At 33.4% G+C, this 21,180-nt stretch overlaps 1 protein-coding gene across 1 annotated transcript; it reads right to left on the bottom strand.

Annotated features, from left to right (window-relative positions):
- Positions 1-7,274: 7,274 nt before the first annotated feature.
- Positions 7,275-15,763, bottom strand: LOC114755216 (DNA repair protein RAD4-like). The gene is made up of 13 exons (XM_028944084.1): positions 15,715-15,763; positions 14,695-14,816; positions 14,277-14,564; positions 14,085-14,177; positions 11,625-11,717; positions 11,405-11,506; positions 10,930-10,979; positions 9,321-10,079; positions 8,986-9,229; positions 8,701-8,895; positions 8,445-8,597; positions 8,073-8,282; positions 7,275-7,704 (listed from the first exon to the last, which is right to left on the bottom strand). The coding sequence occupies exons 1-13, from the start codon at positions 15,761-15,763 to the stop codon at positions 7,318-7,320; spliced, it is 2,745 nt and encodes a 914-aa protein (XP_028799917.1). The 3' UTR covers positions 7,275-7,317.
- Between the last annotated feature and the right edge of the window lie 5,417 nt (positions 15,764-21,180).

Consider the following 21,180-nt stretch of genomic DNA (forward strand, 5'->3'; position numbering starts at 1 on the left):
ATTAACTAATTTAATTTTGTCATATAATAAAATAAGCTAAATTGGTGGGGAGTACGATTTAACTTAAATATTCGAAGGATGGCAAAACAAAATTGCAACATTTAAAGGTATTTATGCATATAGCTCTGAAAAGAGTAATATATATAAAAACGTATTAATGTGCAAGTAATGTATGAAGCACGAATCCCATGAACGTATGTTTGGCTTGGCAGATCTAAAGTTTATCCTTCCTTGTATACGGACGCTTTTACCTTGTAAAATGATATTGGATACGACCCATATTAACCTGTAAAATAGGATAATTTTTAAAATTTACTAAAAGGGAAAAATGGGTATTAAATATTTTTGTGGAATATATGCTTAAATAATGTAATTTCCTGGGTCTTTGATATGTAAGTCATTTTCAGTTGGCCCTCACACTAAGTCGATTAGATTATTAAATTTGTAAAGAAGAGTTTTAATATTTAACATCATCAGTGGCATTAAGGATGTAATTGAAAGAAAATAATCATGCAATAAGGTGCCGTGCAACAGAGAATTCGAAAACAATTATGGTATGTGGGTTTAGTTTTTCTCAAGTTCATTATCGTTATTATCATTTCAAAATTTTTGTTGTATGAAATATTTATAAAAGACCCTTTAAGATTTTTTTTTTGTCATCCTTTTTTGGCTACACATAGGTATCTTTCTATTAAAAATAATTCTATTTGAAGTAATGTTGTGGTATCAAATGTGGACACTTCCTAGTAAAGATTCGGATATTGGTTCACCACGTTGTTAGAAATTAACTCCTTCCGCTTTGCAATAAATTTTACTTTTAACTTTTTAAACTTTGAAAAAAATTTGCTAAACGATCAGTTTTTAAGTTGAATTATGTGTGTATATAGTTTATTACATTCTGGTTAGTCAATTTGTTGTTATTATTTTTCTACTTAAATTTTTTTTTTTTACCAATATGTTTGATTTCCTTCATCTTTTATTTACGAGATTTTCAGACCTCTTGATTTCACCGCAAAAAAAAAAAAAAAAATAGAGAAAATTGCAATAAAAGACCCTTAAAATAGCAAAATAACAAAATGCACACTTAAATAGAAAAATCATTTGGAGAGATTAGGTCTCAAATTGTAATTATCAAATCAATCCTAATAGACCGAAAAACTTTTTCCTTTTCCTCTTTCCTCCTCCTCCTCTCTTTCCTCTTCCCTCTTCCTTCTCCTCTCTCCGGCCAACCTATTAAGCCACCATCAATACAATCCATAAGATTACTTAGTTGCTTGCTCCAAAATCATAACTTTCTTGTGTTTTTCCCAACCCACTTATTTGTAATGGTGACAACGAAAACATGTAAACTGTGGAGTTTCTAGATTTAATTTCCTACAAAATGTGTAATGCTGATATAGTATTCTTGATATAAAGGTTCTCCTTATCCACAATCTCTCCTTATTCCACAATCTCATTCTGATATAATATATCTATGACGTATGGAATAAAATCTCTACTCAAGCTTGAAAGACCAACTTCCATCTTATCACAACTCAAATAAAAAACTACTATTGTATATAGCAAAAACAAAGTAACTATGCATGGTGAAAAAGCAATTGAATATCTAAGTATTAGATCACTGCTAATATATAGAAATAAGCTAGTAAATTATATCAATTAAATCACTGTCAATGACAAGTCTAGTATAGAAAATGATAAGTGTAGTATGAAAAATAATAAGTATTGAAAAGTTATTCACATCAACTTAAATTTTAGCAGAAACTAGCATTATTTTCACAATTTATTTGTAATAAACAAGTCTAGTATGAAAAATAACAAATATTAAAAGGCTATCATATTAATTTAAGTTTTAGCAGAAATTGATATTATTTTCACAATTTATTTACAAATAATAAGTTTAGTATGGAAAATAACAGGTGTTGAAAAGCTATTTATAATAACATAAGTTTTAGGGCGGAAAGTGGCAACATTTCCACAATTTATTTGTGAGTGACAAGTTTAATATGAAAAATAACAAGTGTTGAAAAACTATTCACATTAAACTTAGATTTTGCAGAAATTGACATTATTTTCACAATTTATTAGGAATGACAAGTTTAGTATAGGAAATGACATGTCTAGTATGAGAAATAAGAAATATGTCATTGGGTTTAACATGAAATTGTGTTTCATGAGAAATTATTATTATTTCCACATTACATAGCCAAATGACAAGTGTGTTAAGCAAAATAATAAGTGTGTCATTAGGTTTCTCATAAAATTAAGTTTCACTACAAGTTGCCATTATTTCCATATTTCATAGCCAAATGATAAGAGTGATAAGCCAAATCATAAGTGTGGTAAGCGAAGTGACAAGCTTGTGAATGGGTTTTTGATGAAATTAAGTTTTATGAAAAGTCGCTATTATTTTCACATTTCATAGCGTAATAACAAGAGTGGTAAGTCAAATAACAAGTGCGGTAAGCAAAATCACAAGACTGTGATTGGGTTTTTCATTAACTTCAGAACATTAAATAAATATACATTGTTACTATTCAGAATTGATAAATACAAAATATTAACACTGTTATGCCCATAAAAAAAATATCAGTATTTTCCATATCGTCATGTCCTGTTGTTGCCATCATAGTAATAATTATGTAGTTACAATAGTACTAAGGAAAATTATGACAATGGTAAACCAAATAACAATAAACCAGAGGTGTTCTGACGGCAACTAGTTTTTGTAATATTCAATGATAAGTATACATTAACATGGTCTATCCACTTAATGTTTTTTTTTTTCACTAGTATTTCTAAATCATCATATGAACATAGTACCCAAACAATATCTATCTATTAATAGTCAGTAGCCTGCAAACTATAATCTTGAAAAGAGAAGGAATTTAATTTGCTCAAAGGAGCTTCGTCTTCAACTTGCAAAACCCAAACAATGTCTTCCAACTTTGATACCGGCTAAAACAAGTATAGGATAGAGTGAGACTCTAAGAGAACCTGCCTCTTGTAACCCCAAACACAAGAAACTGAATGGATGATCAAGGTAGGGCCTTAAGAGAATCTGTCTTTTACAATAGCCATGAAAACACCACAAGGTTGATTAATCCCTTAATACTTTTGAGTATGCTTACAAAAATACAAGGACACAAGCAGGGCTCACACAAGAGAAATAAAATCCTCCATATTATTAATCATTCAAATCATATCTGTCTAGAAAGAGTACATATTGAATTATTTATAATCTAAGACTCTTGAAAACTCTAAGTGATAATATAAGCCTTAATAACCCTGTTATAAGCTATTAGAGCCTAAAATACTAACTAAATAAAATGTATCAAAAATATATGTGAAAATACAATAAAAATAGGAAAATCAAGAGATCTTCTAGAATACCCTAACTTACTAGTCAAGATAGAATAATATAAATTACTCACTACCTAAGAGGATTACATCATTAATGAGAATGATCTTATTTTACTCTCTACTAATTAATAAACTATAAAATAGATAAGTATTTGCCTTCGAGAAGGAATTAATACAAAATAGGAAAGTGTAAAGTAAGAAACTAATTAAAAAAACAGAACCCTAACTAATGCCATATAAGACCACTCTTGATGCTTCTTGGACCTTCCAAATGAATTTTCATAAATGCTATTCACAATCATAAGTATGTATGGGCTTTTTAGACATCCATTTGGATTTGAATATGGTTGAATCACGTTTTGAAACTCCCAAGGTTCATAACGCAATGTATTTGGGCCCTAGTTTAAAAGATTATAGTTCCAATAGACTCCTCTATATACATATAATTGTGTGAGGCCTTTAATAACATAAGACTTGACTTCAAATGCTCTTTTTGAACTCTTAGAACATGCTTTTATTTTTCTTAAGATTTAAGTGTTCATACTCCAATGACTCACATGCTATGATGGCTTTAGGGATGGCTTTTCATATGTCATGTCAAGCTTCACATATGTCCATGTTATCCTCCATGCAATGATCCATGTCATCTTCTATGTAAGTATTCTTGATCTAGAGATTCATTAAACACTTTGGACGACTTATTGGATTTTAGGACCTCTGTATGAAATACCTCCTGGTATACTATCACAAACTTTTGGTGAGACCCATATAGGTAGCTATGGCATAGTCAAAGAGGGATTTGAAGCAGAGGAAAGGGAATGTGGTGGTGCTACATGAGGATTTGATGAAGTTTAAATTGGAGGAGGCAGCAATGGAGAGGGAGGTGGCCATAGCGAGGAGAGATAGAAGAGAATTTAGAGAGGATTTTGTCATTGTGATGAAAAGTGATGAGAAAATGAAAGACAGTGTGAAGAAGATGAGAGAAGGAAGATTTAGTTTTATAGAGATGGGGATAAGGATGAAGAAGGGGACTTCAAGGAGAAGCAGAAGGAGAAGGAAGAGGAAGAGGAAGAGGAAGGAGAGGAGTAGAAAAGAGAAGGAGGAGGAGAGGGAGAGAAAGAGAAAAGCATAAAAGAGAAGGTAAAGAGAGGGATGGGGCTTCTCTCGCTTTTGGCATAGCGACGGGCTATTAGCTCAGTGGTAGAGCGCGCCCCTGATAATTGCGTCGTTATGCCTGGACTGTGAGGGCTCTCAGCCACATGGATAGTTCAATGTGCTCATCGGTGCCTGACCCTGAGATGTGGATCATCCAAGGCACATTAGCATGGCGTACTTCTCCTGTTCGAACTGGGGTTTGAAACCAAACTTCTCCTCAGGAGGATAGATGGGGCGATTCAGGTGAGATCCAATGTAGATCCAACTTTCTATTCACTCGTGGGATCCGTGCGGTCCGGGGGGGACCACCACGGCTCCTCTCTTCTTGAGAATTCATACATCCCTTATCAATATATGGACAGCTATCGCTCGAGCACAGGTTTAGGTTTGACCTTAATGGAAAAATAAAAACGGAGCATCTCTGTCTAGCCCGAGGAAACCTTTGCACGCCTCCGTTACCTTTTGGGAGGCCTACGCCCCATAGAAACTGTCTACCTGAGACTGTCCCTTGGCCCGTAGGTCCTGGCACAAGGTTAGAATTCTAGCTCTTCCAGAGTGGTATCTCACTGATGGCTTGGGCCAGACGAAGAAAGGAAGAGCATTTTAGTCTTTTAACTAACATTTCATAGTTGATACTAAAGAACTAGTCTCTGGAAACAATTTGGTGATTCAAGAATTCGTATTACAATTTTATAATTTTTAGACTATTTACTTGTGATTTTATAAAAAATTTATGCTTAAGAGGGGACCTTTACAAATTGACAACTTCTTTCTTAAAAAGGTTAAGATGCATTTAGCATCTCGAAATACTTTTTCAAGTGTATTCACTATTTAGCATCTTAAAGTATTTTGTGGTTTATTCAGCATTTCGAAGTATTTTTTTAAGTGTGTCCAGCACCATGAAGTTTTTTTTTTTTTTTTGCCTTGATGCTAGATGCACCAAAAAAAATAATTTTGGGTGTTGGACATACCTAAAAAAATATTTTGATATGCTAGATATAGCAAAAAATACTTTATGGTACTGGATGTAACCTAAAAAATATTTTGAGGTGTTAGATGCACCTTAATGCTTCTTCAAAATGATGAGTAAACTTCATAAATTAACAACAAAGCTTTGGTTGTTATTCATAGGGAAAATGACAAAAAAAGAGGGTTGAAATTGTGATTTTAACAATTTAGGAACTTGATGGTTGAAAATGACAGAGAGGGAAGTAAACCCCAATTAAAATTTTGAAATTTTGAAAAAATAATAAAAATGCCTCTCTCTCTTTTTTTGAAAGGTTCAATTCCTCGCCGAAGACTATGTTGGCTATGGCCACCAGCATGGTAGCCGTAGACAGTTTTTTTTTTTTTTTAAAATGATAGAGAGGGAAGCCAAAATGACTTCTAGCGATTTGGTTTGTGCACTATGCATGCAACCAAATACTCAGAGGTTCGACTTGGCAGAGAAGAAGAAATGATAGATAGGAAAGTAAACCCAAATTAAAATTTTAAAATTTTAAGAAAATAACAAAAATACCTTCTTCTTTTTTGTTTGTTTTTAATGTTTAGCCCCTTGTTGGAGATCATGTTGGTGATGGTTATCAGTGTGGTGGCTGCCGGCAAGGTTTTTTTTTGTGGTAGTTTTTTTTACCATGGGAAATTATTTGAGGAAAGTGATGGGTCATTTGGGCCAATAAAAAAATGACCATTAGGTCACTAATGATTTCTTAACATTATAATACAAAATATATATATAAGTCAACTCCCTTACTCTGACTCCAGCTCGTGACAACAATTTATCTGGAAATGACAAGTTTTGGTTGAAAAATGACAAGTCTAAACTTGAGATTAATAAGATATTTTTTTTCTGTACATAACACGAAATAACATGTGAGTTTAGACTTGAGATTAACAATATCATTTTTAATTGATTCACATGTTATATCACATATTATGTATAAGGAAAAAAAACTTTTTGTTATTTCACATTTTAATATGTTATTTCACATATTAACGATATCATTTTTAATTAATTCTCATGTTTAGACTTGGGTACCTTTTTTTGCATTATAATATTAAGAAATCATTGGTGGTGTAATGGTCATTTCTTTTGTTCGCTACTATCTGGTGGTATCAAATCCCAACCCACTACTTTCCCCATATGATTTCCCATGGCCAAAAAACAAAACAAAAAAAAACTTCTGCTATGACAAAAAGCAATGCCGACATCTACTATTGTAGTGGCCAACTAGTCCCCAGTGAGGAGTTGAACTTTTAAAAAAATAATAATAATAACAAGAAGACATTTTTGTTATTTTTCTTGAATTTTAAGATTTCAATTTGAGTTTACTTCCCTCGCTGTCATTTCCAACCCGTAGTTTCTTGAGATGGAAAATCACAATTTTAGCCTCTTTTTTTGTCATTTTTTCTTATTTATATAAAATTTTCATATAGAATAAAAGCAAATACTAACCTATGAATATTGTTTTTTTGTAGTAACATAGCTAGGAATTTATAGAAATTTCATCTCCATATTTGATTTGATATTTTTTTTTCCCTAAACGCATGTATTCTTTTATTAGAAGTAATCATGTTCAACTCATTGTCAAGTATTAAGTGTGGATACCTCTCATACTAAGAATTCAAATCTCAGTTTATTTCGTTGTGGTAGACTAACTTTTTTTGGCAAATGCCGTTGGTTTTTGATTTGATATTTTGATTGAAAAATCTAATAGAAAATAACTCAGAACTACACCAGAATATGTGTAGAGATACAAGGCTTGAAAAGCAATTCTTGTTCTTCTCATGACAAATTTGCTACAGTTGTTCTACCTGGACAGAAAATCCACATTGGCATCGCTTAGTAAGCAAGGAGCTTTCCTCATCAAAGCTCTCGCACTCTTTCAGAAACACATGCTCATGCTCACTTGCTTCAATCTTGGATGGAATTTCGACCGCACAAGCAGTATGACATTCAGGACTGTTCTTCTCATAATTGCCACTAACCATGGCTTTCATTTCTTTATTGTCTCTGGCTTGGCGGTTATCAGTTGATGTCTCTGATGGAAACCTGCTATTATAGCGATTATTTAACCGCTGACGAGTCACAATTGAAGAAAGAAGCTGGTACCATCGAGAAAGAGCTCTCGTTTCATCCCTTTTCTTCTCTTCAGCCCGTCTTCTTTCCTCCTCCTCAGCATGTGCCTAGACAAGCGAGCAATGGCAATCAGACTACAATAAGGGCTGTGTCAAGGGACAGCTTTAATTCTATTGGAGGCAAGTTTAGTGATTTTCAGAATCAACTCTGAAGAAGGGTCAAAGGGTTTCCTAAGCATGGAGACAAATATAAATTAGCCGGCCCCCTCGAGTGCAACAATCATACATACAAAGCAGAGGGCTTTTATCAATGAAGAGACGATGATTCACATGAGATGCTAACCAATTCAAAACTTGTCCTTCATTTCACCCTCAACAGTCCCCCCCCCCCCAAAAAAAAACCAAAAAAAAAAAAAAAATCTCTCCCCTCTCTTATCTTCTTTAAGGAAATAAAATAAAAGCAGAAGAATAAGTACCTCTAGAAGGACATCCTTGAATTCAGCACATACCACAATACCATCAAAGACAGGATGCGAACGACCATTTTTAAATTCAAAACCAACCATGGCAGGCGCATAATCAATTTCTAGCTTCTTTGCAACAGCAAATGCCTTTGGAAACCTCAAGTGCACAGTCCCTGGAGGAAGGCATTTCTCGGACCAAACTTCAACTTGACCACGCTCATTCTAGATAGAAAAATAATAAATACAGAAATCAGTGGAAGGTAATTGTATAAATAGCAGATGTTTCAACAAGGACACGTCCGCAGAAAGACCATCTTTCAAACACATGCTGCTTTTTTCCCCAAATTACATTAAGCAGCACTCATAGTAAGTAGCAGAAATGACCTTAGGAACTATCCCATTTACGGCGTGAGGCAGATTAAGAGGTTCCACTTGCCACTTCCCATAGAGTTCAATATTTTCCTTAGAATCACTGCAATCATAGTAATCCGCTTCAGAATCTTGTACTTTGTCAAGTCTTACAGAAGATTTAAGGACCTGCATGGAAAGTTGAAAAGTTATTAAAATTTATCTGAACATTAAAGGGAATAAAAAAATTATACGAAGGAAATTTTGTTGAGCCCTATAGGTCATACCAGACCTTTGCAGGATGTTCGCTGGCTTTAACTTGCAGCCCTTCCCGAAGCCACCTCCCTTTTGTCTTAATCGTCTGCACACAAGTCCTTGGGTAAACTGGGAGGCCTGAACAAAAGCCAAGAATTGGGCCCTTTGGATGAAGAACTTGATACTTCGTAAGCCATTTCTCTATTGCATAAAGTGGATGACTTCTGTAAGCCTGCACATGAAAGAAGGAATCTTATGAAGTAGTTCTTGTTATTTATCATCCTGCATATCTATCTTGTCGTTCAGGCAAACTTTTAACTACCTGCTGATTAGTAGGAAGAGGCTCAGTTAATGCCCTAGTCTGAAATTCAACATCCTCAAGGGAGCTTCGAGTAGGGACAAAAGAATTACTCTTGCTGGATTCTGCAGACATAGTTTGGTTTGTTTCCAAATGAACCCCTCCTCCAGTGGCCCCAGATTCTAACTCTCTCAGTGGAGCCAAAACTGCATCCCACCACACTGAATTAACTCGTTGTGATGCAATCTTGTGCCATTTCATACAGTACCTGATATGTCAATACCACTGTTATAATGTTAATGATTGCAGAGCCAATTTTATAATCACAATGAACTAATTTAATGGAGAGAATGCAAGACCTGCGGGTCACATCTTTGGCCCCCTGCCCCGCAAAAGCAAGAACATATCTCAAAGATGTTTTACATGCAGCAACCACGGATTCAACTTTGTGTTCTCCATCAACAATCAAATTGACAGCATCGATATGAACCCACTTTCCTGTCAAATTCTCTCCATTGCAATATACTTCTGCCCAATACAGAGGAGATTCAAATTTCATTGGCCCAACTGCTGTAGAGATTTCCTTGGGGAAAGCTAAAGATTCATCACTTATAATCCTTTTGACTCTTTTTGATGCACTGTTAAAATTTTCTGAATTAGTATTCAAGATTCTTGAACATGACTCCTTTTTGTTCTCCTCATCCCTAATTGCTGTAGCTGAAAGAGCCATTTCCAACTGCATTTCAAACTCAAGATCTCCTTTCCTCTTCGATGTACCAGTCTTGTTGGAGAGACATTCGGAGTGATTATGTTCTGTCTCAGGATCACATGAGTTTGACAAATTACAATTCAACTCATCGGCAAAAGCAGGATTTCTGGATTCTATCACATGGCTTGTAGAGTGGCATTCCTTCCTTTCATATGATTGACCAAGAGAAATTTCACTGGAATTTTCCCTCACATAGCAAGCAAACAAATTTTTAGGGGGCCTACAGTCCTCTTCAGGCCTGGATACCATCACTGTTGAAGCATTAAATATCCCCTTGCTAGATCCACTTGCATCAGATCTAACGGATTGACCTGGTTTAAGAGAGGCAACATCCAAAATGGAGACAAACCTGAAATATTGCTTCAGAAGAAAATTGTCATGTAAATATAAAAGGTAGGAGGAGTTAGTTAGTTAGTTATGATAGTTATGGTTAAGATGTAAGTGACTTGACCCTTAGGCTTTAGACTAGCATAAATAAAGCGAGAATTCAGAATCAGGGTAAGAAGAGGGAAGGAGAGGAGAGAGAGAGAGAGATAGAAGGTTCAATCAGTAGATCTTGAAAACAAATTCAACATTCGTTAAACATAATCAAAGTACCCTTTCACACAAAACATTTTTAACATGTTCATTTTGACCATCCATTCCACAAAATCAATGTCCAGAACTTCATTAAGATGGATAACCACAGGGTCACATCTTCTTTCCATATTAGTTGAAAACAAGGTTAACATAATAACTGTTCTATTGTTACTGATTATTTAGGCTCATCTCTTACAGGCAACTTTATACATGCACAAGGATATATATTTCATTTCCCTTTCGTAAAAAGTAATAAGAATGAGATCCTAAAGGTGCTTAGGGACATAAAAGTTCTTGATGTAAATAAGTTAAACTCGTCTGAGAGATTACTACCACAATAGGAAATGAACACATTAACATGATACCATGAATTATCATATCTATGAAGCATGCTTAACATTGCACTAAAGAATTCCATCTAGAGATTTTATTATCAAACCTCAAAGGGGATCCAGTATCCTCAACTTTTGTTACATTAAAAAGGGTCTCAAACTCATCTTTAAAATCAAGGCTAACAAGTTAAATACGTAACCGGTCTATTTGAAACAATATGATTTTTATTTTGAGGGAAAAAAAAAAAAAAGAGCCAGACAAATATAAACTAGATTTATATGGGATACCTTGTCGTAAGATTCAAAGCTCTAAATAGGGCCACTGATAATGCAGCAATCTGCATGAAAAAAGAACCAATTGCAAAAGAAGGGGGGAAAAGGAGGAAAACCTGTTACTGCAACTTCTCGTAGAAAAAAGCAATCAACTACAAGCTTCATATAACACAAACCATTTTTTAGTGACATTATTTTAGTACTGGTTCAGGCTGACTATAAGCAGATTAACAGGTACATTGAATCCTTTCATACCAAGATTGAATTAATAATAAGAGATCCACATATTTCTACCACTTGAAAAGTTTTAGATATATGCTAACATAAATGAGAACATAGTATAATGGATCAGCACTCGGATAATCTTGTTGAAATGAACGTAGCTATTCTGATTTAAAAAAAAAAAAAAAAGAAAAAAAAAAGGAAAAGAATGTAACTCTTACTGAAGGACAATCTTAAATCTACATTAATAATGTGATAAGAGCTCTACCTCCTCAAAACTACCCTCACGTGTTTCAAGAGCAGCTGCCAAAGCAGAACGAAATGACATTTCTGCACTTGTGAACTTTCTAACACGAAAATTATTATGCAACTGCAGTTCCAAACAAATAAAACAAAACAAGATATGAGTAGTGCAATGCCACGAGTCTGTCCAAGATGGTCCCCAAATGAAACAGAATAAAATTGTGTGCTACTTAATCAAACCATACCCATGCAACTAAAGGATGTAAAGCTTTTGAAGTGAGCTTGGTGACATTTGATAGCTGAAGCAAGTGTGCAGGAAGTAGAGAAAGCAATGAGGCCTGCCATGATAAAGAAATGCCACAAACTAACATTCGTTAGGCAAGTAAATAGAGCAAGACTGCGGGGTAACCTTGGTATTATTTCCAATAGTAGTGATTAGAAATTTAGTTACAAGCCTCCTCATTCAAACAGAAGGAACAAAATAGGGAAAATTACTAATCTCGTAGGTTAATGTAGAAGAAATAAACAAAGGAGAGAAATGGAAACCAAGGCTAATGACTCTGTTGTCGCCTCCTCTTAGCAAAAGATGCAACATCTCTGGTTTTGGTATGAACATGGATGGGCCCACTAGGCCCATCATACTCGATTCAATAAGGCATAAACTAATTGCAAGAGGACAGATTCATAAACGCCTAAAACATAAAATATTAGAATGCCAGCTCCAAAAGTTGGAAGTAAATTAAGATCAGGGACCATTGCTCCAAAATATTGAAGACTAGCTCTCGTTCATACGAACAAAAGGAGCACTTTATGCAAATTCCTACATCAACAACTAATTTTGAAACAATAAAAATTAGATATAGTCATATCTAGTTGCTATTTGACGAACCAAGATTTTAATTGGACAAATATTTTCAAAGCACTAATTAAGCCCATTATCAGCAGCAGGCCACTTATAACAGATTAGGAAGGGTGTTAGGCCTATTCAGGGTCGTAAACCTCTAAGGCCTTGTGAATGAACGAAAAGAGGAAAGGAGAGCTATGACTTGGCGTTTATAATATCTTATTTTGAAAGCAACCAAGGCATTTCATATTGTATACCTTTTCGCATATTGTTTTTTGGGTTAATATAATTTTGTATCCCTAAAGTTTAGGCCTATTTTGGTTTTGGTCATTCAAATTTCAAATATGTAGTTTTAGTCCCTAGAGTTTAGTCCATCTTAAAACGTTAGTTCTTGGAGGTGAAGCAATGTTAAAATCGATCGAAGTATCATAAAGGGCATTAAAGTGATGAAATAACTCACCAAAAGGAACCTAGCTAAATCTTGTATGGATAACAAGAAGAAGAAAAAAAGAACAAGTTCTCAAAACACAATGTAGAAAACAATTCTATAAAGGGGGATGAGTTCCCAAAATACAAGGCAGTGAACAACTCCTCAAACAAACAACAGGGAAAAGGGGGGGCTAAATAGCTGCGTTTTGAGAATCTGTTCTTTTTTTCCTCTCTATTATCCATACAAGATCTAGGGAGGTGCTATCAAGTAAGTTTACATCACTACTTTAACGCCGTTTATACACTTCAACAGATTTTAATACTGTTATATCTCTAGGGACTAACATTTTAAGATAGACTAGATTCCAGGGACTGAAACTACAGTTTTGAAATTTGAGGGACCAAAACCAAAATAGGTACAAATTTCAGGGACCAAAATTATATTAACCCTTTTTTTCAATAAAATACATATTGTTTTTAATATACTTTATTATACACACTCAAAAAATTACTTAAAATTCATAATTGACGTCATTTGAACATAATTGATGTCATCTGAATTTACATGGTTATATTTCCTCAATGCTCTTAATATTGTTACATATATAGACACAAATTATCATGTCTGGTCACTAACAAAGTTCAACAATTATTGCAATCCATGGACAGAACTATACAGATTTTATATTTGTTAAATTTCAAGTTATAAGTAATAACAGAATAGTTAACCACACTTTCCTGAAAAGTTGATTATTGCATTGGCCTTTATGGATTAATTCATGCAATTATGTTTCATACAAGTTATCCACAAGTCCACAACCAATATATATGTGATTTAACAATTTCTTTGGGCCAATTAAACTGTAGATTTGAATTATAGGCAAGGTTTTTACTTTATGTTTGTAATATTTGTCTGTTTGCAACTTTTTATATGCATATAGTTCTTTCCTTTATGTATTTCACTGATGTATCATTTAATATCATATCAAAAAAAAATGTTTCTTCTACAGCCAGAGATGAAAAAATCGTTGCTCAAGTTTCGTCGCAATAGTTCAAAGCTATATTTATGTATCATCAGCTTAGGTAAAATTTAGTTGTCTATAAATCCAACATTATCATCTCATTTATCAATCAACAAAAAATTGTAATTATTTTAATTATCCATTAATGATGTTTCCCAATTTGATACAATAAATTTATGTAACATCAATCATTGTCCTTATTATATACATTTCTTCCATAAATCTTCATTGTCTATTGGTCTGTATTTAATTTAATTTAATTTTTATGGTTTTGGCTTTTCTATACAATATACTCAAAATAATTTTAATTATCTCAAGTGAAGCAATGCTATCCTGTGCATACTACGGGTGTCCATTCTAGATATTGACTATAGAGTATTTTTATTCATAATGAGAGGCCAAGCACTAACCTGAATAAGAGGATCATCACAGATTCTGTCAATTAATCTTCCACGAGAAAGTAAACAAAGCAAATGAACCTTGTGCACAAGCTCAGCAAAGCCCTGAAGAATGCACAAAAGTACCTTCAGCAACTGGCCATAGTTAATTATAACATCAACACCAAGTATACAGCTGATCGTTGCTAGAAGATGATATTGGACCTTATCCTGGGCTGAAGCACGGCGAATTTGTTTCTGCGTAGATAAATCAGGGGTCACATTCAATTCAATAGTCATAGGATGATCATCTGTTGCAATTGAACCCTCTTCCCAATCTGAGTCATCCATTTCTTCCTTGTTGTTCAAGTGGCTTTTGTCTGAACTTACATCATCACATTTCTCTTTGAGAGAAGCATTTCTCATAACATTTCTACTACAATGTCCAGTCTCTAAAGTATTTGGTGGAAGAACTGGTTCCAAGGCTTGACATTCATTTCGTTCTGACTCAGACTGCAGCTATGAGAAAATCAGAACCTCATATTTCAATGAATTTACAACGAAGGTAAATTATACAGCTAACCAAAAAACATCGCACAGAACAAGCTGTAAATTAGCAACAAGACAACTTAGTGGAACTAACCACCCCAACTGAATGATTCAAATGAAGATTACTGTCATCTGTCTCTTTCACAGAAGATCCAACTTTATCGGCACAGCTTGTGAGTTTGCCCCCAGCCTCCCGGGATGTTTCAGCCAGCACTCCTGGAAATCAGCATAAACACTGGTTACACAAATACTATAATGTCACTGCCTCGTTATTCTTGGACAGCCAACTCAAACATGAAAAGATTAACATACTATTATCAGACCAATGTCACAGGGCAGCTGACATTGGCTTCCAACTTCCAAGTTATGTGGAGCTCTCGTTTCATTTTCCATAATGAACAACAGCAACAACAATGTAAGTGAACTATACTTTAACATGTCACTAACATTGGATGTATAAATTCATTTATCTGGATTTAAATTACAGGTCTAAGACTATAGGCTGCTCTTTTAAGTTAGAAAAAACTTGAACATCGTATTTTTGCTTTAAATTCCCCAAGCATATGCAGAAACTGATGTTAAGCCAATTACAGGTTATTATTCCAATGCCACAAATGTTCAGCAGGGGCAAATCCAAAAATAAAAAAAATAAAAAAAAATCTCATCTTGAGTTTGAGGTATCAAAACTCAAATATTCAACTTCAATTTAATCGGCCCAAGGCGTCAGAAATCATAACCGGACACATTCCCTTAAAAAACAGAACCACAGAAGCATAATTAGTAAAGTGGTAAACTTTCCACCGCCGACACATCAAGGTCAAACTAACAGCACCACCCTACACACTCCTGCCGCTTGCATTCTATGGATTTAAAGAGGATTTTCAGATGAAAGAGACATTTATTGCAGAGAAGGAAGACGTAAAGTCCAAAAGAAGGAACACCCTCTTTCAAAAGTTGATTAAATGTTTCAAATGGCATAATCCCTCCGCAATTTAATTGGAGCCATATCTGTTCACTTTCGATATTAGATAAAGCATGTTCAATTTTTCTCTTTCTCGCATTTCTGAGAAATACAGGAAAAAGAATAAAGAAGATCGCACATCAGGGTAACTACCTGACGCTGAGGCACGTCTGGTTCGCTTGGAACTGCCTTTGCTTCGCATTACTCCAGTCTTGCCTATCTCTCAGGATTCGAAGAGGCGGGAATGAAAAGTGAGACTGGTCGCGCCTAAAACTGTTGGTTCTTCTAGAGGGAAGGGAAAGGCTTTAAAAAGACGGAAAGAGCCCCAAGGCCACTTTTGCTACGTTCAGAGGTTTTTGGGTGCAACAGAATAAGAATAAAATTTGAAAAATGAAATTTAGTTTCTCTTCTAATTATAAAACCTCATTTATAAACTATAAATAAAATCTTATAATTAAGACCGAATGTAGTTTATTTTTACCCTTAATGCCAATCATTTCATTCGATTTCCTATTTAGTATATGAATGTACTACATTCGGTGGTTAAAATAAGAGTTATATAATAAATTTGTCAATAATAAGAAAATTACTTAGATTAGTTATTTGTAATAAATGGATTTTTTTTTCTAAAATACCATTATCAATCATGTGCATTAATATTATCCATTGATGAAAATTTTTTAACATGTATATGTTAGATATGATTAGTTTTGATGATGTCAAATAATAGAGCAAAAAGTTTGCATAAATTGTTTACCTCATATTTTGACTAACTATCATACTTAATATCTTTTGTAGTTTCCTCAAGAAAAGAAAAGAGTTTGAACTTTGAGTTGTCGAGAATGATCAAGAGGAAGAAGAAGAAGAGAGATTGAGAAAAGAAGAACTTGCAAGATCAAATGGAAATATCAAGATTCAAGTTCATAGATTTGATGTTAAAGGTTGCAATGCTCAATCAGAAGTTTGGATGGCTCAGTCGGAAGCTAAAATATACAACCGGGAAGTTATACCATCATATATTGAGTCACCCTTCATATAAACATGGAAAATAAGCTTCAGAGGTGATTTTCATGGGCAATTATCGATCACTTGATCGATCATCCATTTATCGATCAAGTTATCGATAAAATGCATCTCTGTTATGCTCTGTTCTTCGTTCAGCTCTGACATAGGTTTGGTATTTCTTCAATATCTCTCAAACCACAAATCCGTTTGAGGTGAAACTTAATTCATATGAAACTAGACTCAGAACACGGTTCATGGACACCAAAATCAACTTCAAAGAGTTTCATATGAGGGAGATATGTTGCTCGAAACATTGCAGTAAGGATTAACGCCTTGATTCCGACCTTTAGTCATTGTGATGAAGATAACTTTTCAACCACAACGAATTTTGGGGTGATTCTTGTTGCATTAGAAAGTAGACTCAAAGAGCTTTCTGGGGATAGGTCATTTGCAAAATTTGGAGTTGAATTGGAAGAGTTATGATCACTCAAAGTTGACCTTCGTTCTGCTTGAATCAGACTTCGAATTTATTGAGGCAAAGACCAGAAGTTCTACATTGATTGATTAATCTCTCAAACAACATACTACTCAAACATGTTATTGAGTAAAAGCACTAGAAGAAATGAGGAAATGAAAAGTCATTATCAGATGTTACTCGAGCCTGATCAAGCAACTACATATTCGATCATTTTATCGAGTTCCTGGTACTATCTCTTTAATTCTTCTCTTTTATCTTCATATGCATTATTGAGGTTTTATAACCTATTGGATAAATGGTTTTCGGATAACATTATGGATAGATGTATTTATCGATCACTTGATCGATAAACAAAGTTAACGTTATGGATAAATAGGCATTTATCGATAGCATGATCGATAAATAGATTATCGATGACAAGACAGATAAATGGTAATGCGTTCTACTCATTCTATGTTTTGCTTTAGTCTCCATTTATCGATTACCTCATCGATCAGTCATTTATCGATAATATGATCGATCATTGCTCTTACATGTCTACCCTGTTTTTCACGTAACGTGATCGATAAATTAGTTCTTTGAATTTACAGGATTAAATCTCCTTGTTTTACTTTATCGATAACTTTATCGATCACTCATTAATCGATCACCTATTCGATCAACCTACATAGCATGTGTTTTCTCCGAATATACTTGTGCTTATTGTTTATCGATAAGGTTATCTATTATTTGATTATCGATAATTTGTTCGATCATCAATGACTGAAGTTTCATTTCTGTAACACTTGGATTATCGATAATCTGTTCGATCAACAAGTGTTCGATCACTTGTTCGATCATGGAACGTTTTCCGTTTAAACATCAGTCGACTATGATGATTCTTAAAATCAATGATCTATTTTCTTTCAAGCTTTTCTCAGCCTTCTTTTTACACATAACTCTCTATTAAAAGGATACAAAGGCAAACGTAACTTAAAAAGGTTTATTCTTGCATAAATCATTTTTGGGTCACTGTATTCATGCATCATCCATTTATCGATAATTTGTTCGATCATCATATGATCCATAATCTATTCGATAATTGCATCTATCTGCTATATCTTTTCTTCATGTAATTAATCGATAATATAATCGATCAAAGCTTTATCGATCAAGACATCGATCAAGTAAGTTCATCCTACTTTCTGAATATCTGATGATTGATTCCATGTTTTCCAACTTATTGTGTCTATGATTATCAGATACTTATCACTTGATCTGAGGAACATTATTTCAGATAAAGAGCCACAACGAATTTATGATGTGAAGAATCGACGTTCGTCAGAAGCTTCCAACGGCTAGTTTCAACGATCATATTCTTCAAGCCAAACGGGAAGAAAAAGCTCAACGGTCAACTACCCAACATCATCTATAAATAGAAGAGCATTCAAAACAAAGAGAAGAGAAGAGTCTAAGCTTACAACATCAAATGCTAAAATGCCGAATCAACATATTCTCATTTAGAGCTCCGAAAGAAAACTCCCTGTCTCTGTGCTCCATAGACGAAAACATATGTATCCGTAAGATAGAGAGGAGAGTTTCCCAAACGTGCTTAAGATTCATCTATCACTTCTTTGAGAGAAGAAATATTCAATCTTCATTATCATTATTAGATTGTATCCTTACGGTGAGTAAGCGGGAGTATTACCTCGGTGTGAGGTTGTTGTTGAATTAGACTGGTTAGTCTAAGAATTGTAAGTGGCGTCACAAGTGCCCGGATCAAACTTGTGATTGTAGTGGTTCTCAAGTACCCGTGTTAAACTTGAGGGAGATAGTCAATTGAAAATCTCAGGGGGAGCCTGGGGACTGGACGTAGGTCAGTGAGGACCGAACCAGGATAAATCACTGTTTGCATCTTCTCTTCCCTTACCTCTTTATATTTCCAGCTAAACCATTTTACTACTGTGATTATACTTATGTCGATTCATTGTTTTTATATTCAGAATTTCTTATGAATTTAATTATACTGCGAAAAGGTTTTTGATTTTAATTAACACCCAATTCACCCCCCTCTTGGGTGATCAGTCATTCCAACAGTATAATCACTGTAAGAATTACCTAAAGACAAAATGAATAAATATTATAGACAAAATATATTAAAGTATTATATTTAAAACTAAATTAAATCTCTAATTAACTGTTATATTAAGCTCGAAGAGAATACAAGTTTACTTTTAATTTATTATTTTGCAAACTTCACTGCCTCTAGTGTTATCTATAAGATATGAATAACCAAATTGCACAGATAGTTAGTTAAAATTCATTTAAAACAATAAATGTGTAAAAATATATATGTTTTTTAAATATGTCCTTATTTATGAATAGGACAAGTGAAGGAGAAAATGAGCGAAAAAAATATATAAAAGAAAATATGTGAAGAAAAAAAGATGCAAAAGAGGCTACCAAACAAGAGAGAATAAAATTTAATTTTTTATCAATATGTGACAATTAATACTCCCTTCGGTTCTATTTATAAGTTTCAAATTTGAAAAAAATTATAGTTCATTTTATAAGTTTCAGTTTAAATTTGTCTTAACATTTAGTACATTTTTTAATGTTGTCTTTAATTATTTATCTCTTATTATATTTCTCCACATATTCTCTTTCATTCTTTTTCTCACTTATTATAATTGTATATTTCGAAACAAAACTATATTTCTAACCTATTTATTATTTTTAACTATTTTTAACTAATTGTTTGTTATCCATGAATTAATTATTTGAAACTTATAATAAGAATCAGGCGGAGTACAATGACATGCACTAAAATTAGGGTAAAAATGAGTTGGAAAAAAAAGATAAAATTGAAAAAAAAATGAATTCAATTTTCATGTATAAAGTATAACTTATGAAAAAGATCAATTCTATCCCAAAATTGTAACATATATAGGAAAGGGGGAAGTATGTCACTGGAACGTGTGTATATGCATATTAAATAAAGTTAAAAAAAAAACTTCAAGACAAAACTGACAAGGTTTTAGATTTTTTTTTTAATTTCAGTAAAACATGTTAAAATTTAAAATTACTCCCTTTGATCCTTTTAATAAAGATCCCGAATCATGCGAGAAGAAGTCTTAAAATTTGTAAAAGATTATATATTTTTAAAATGTGCCCTTATTTATAGGAGCATAAGTAAGAGAGAGAAATAATATGGAAAAAAAAAGATGAGAAAGAATGTACAGTAAAAAAATAATTCAATTAATAAGGGGTAAAACTGATAAAAATATATTACTTCCGGTCCTTAATATAAGACCCCCTTTGATTTTATGTTGGTTCTAAATATAAGACCCCAATCCATTTGTTTCTCATATTTACTTAATTTTTTCTAAGATAGTCCTTCTAATAATTATAGTTTTAGCTAACACACTTGATTAGTAAAAATATTTTAGGAAAGACAACACTTATTTATTACAAATAATTAACTTAACTTCTTTTTTTAATTTTCTCAAATTAGTCAACTGACTCTTATAATTAGGACTAAAGGTAGTATTTAATGTTCAGATAACCCAAATAGCATCTTATAAAAATGATTGGACTAGTTCAAAACTTTAAATCTTTTGAAAAACAACAGAGAAACCATCTTATAAATAAAACCAATGAAATATAGAATTAAGAGCCCAAAAAAAATAAACTAAATGGCAATGATCAAAAAATCCGAATTGGACCAGACAGTCCAGCCGGTTGAACCACTGACCAAATTCGGTGACTATTCAATTTGGACTGAAAAACTATTTTCATGACATGTGTTGAGCTGTCATTGTGGGTCTTAGTTGTTTCCCTTGTAAATTTTTCAAAAAAAGGTTGTACGATATTTTAGCCCGGAAAAGTCACCAGCCACGACGGCACCCTGTCGAAGAGAGAGGAGTAATTGAGCAAGAGAGGATGTTTTAAAACTTGCTCTAATCGTATTAAATATTGTTTCTTGCTCTGTTACTGTCATTTACCTTGTAAAATTTGCTGTCAATATAAAGCTCATGTCCTTCACTTTCGTGGAAAACTTAAAAGGAAAGAAGATAATTACCAATAAATCCTATCATCATTTATTATTCTAAAATTTATCACAACAAGCTGTTTTATTGTCATTGAAACTTTTTAAT

Source organism: Neltuma alba, unplaced genomic scaffold (genome assembly GCF_004799145.2).
Source record: "Neltuma alba isolate B1F8T4 unplaced genomic scaffold, ASM479914v2 tig00001316_pilon, whole genome shotgun sequence".
Taxonomy (NCBI): Eukaryota; Viridiplantae; Streptophyta; class Magnoliopsida; order Fabales; family Fabaceae; genus Neltuma; species Neltuma alba.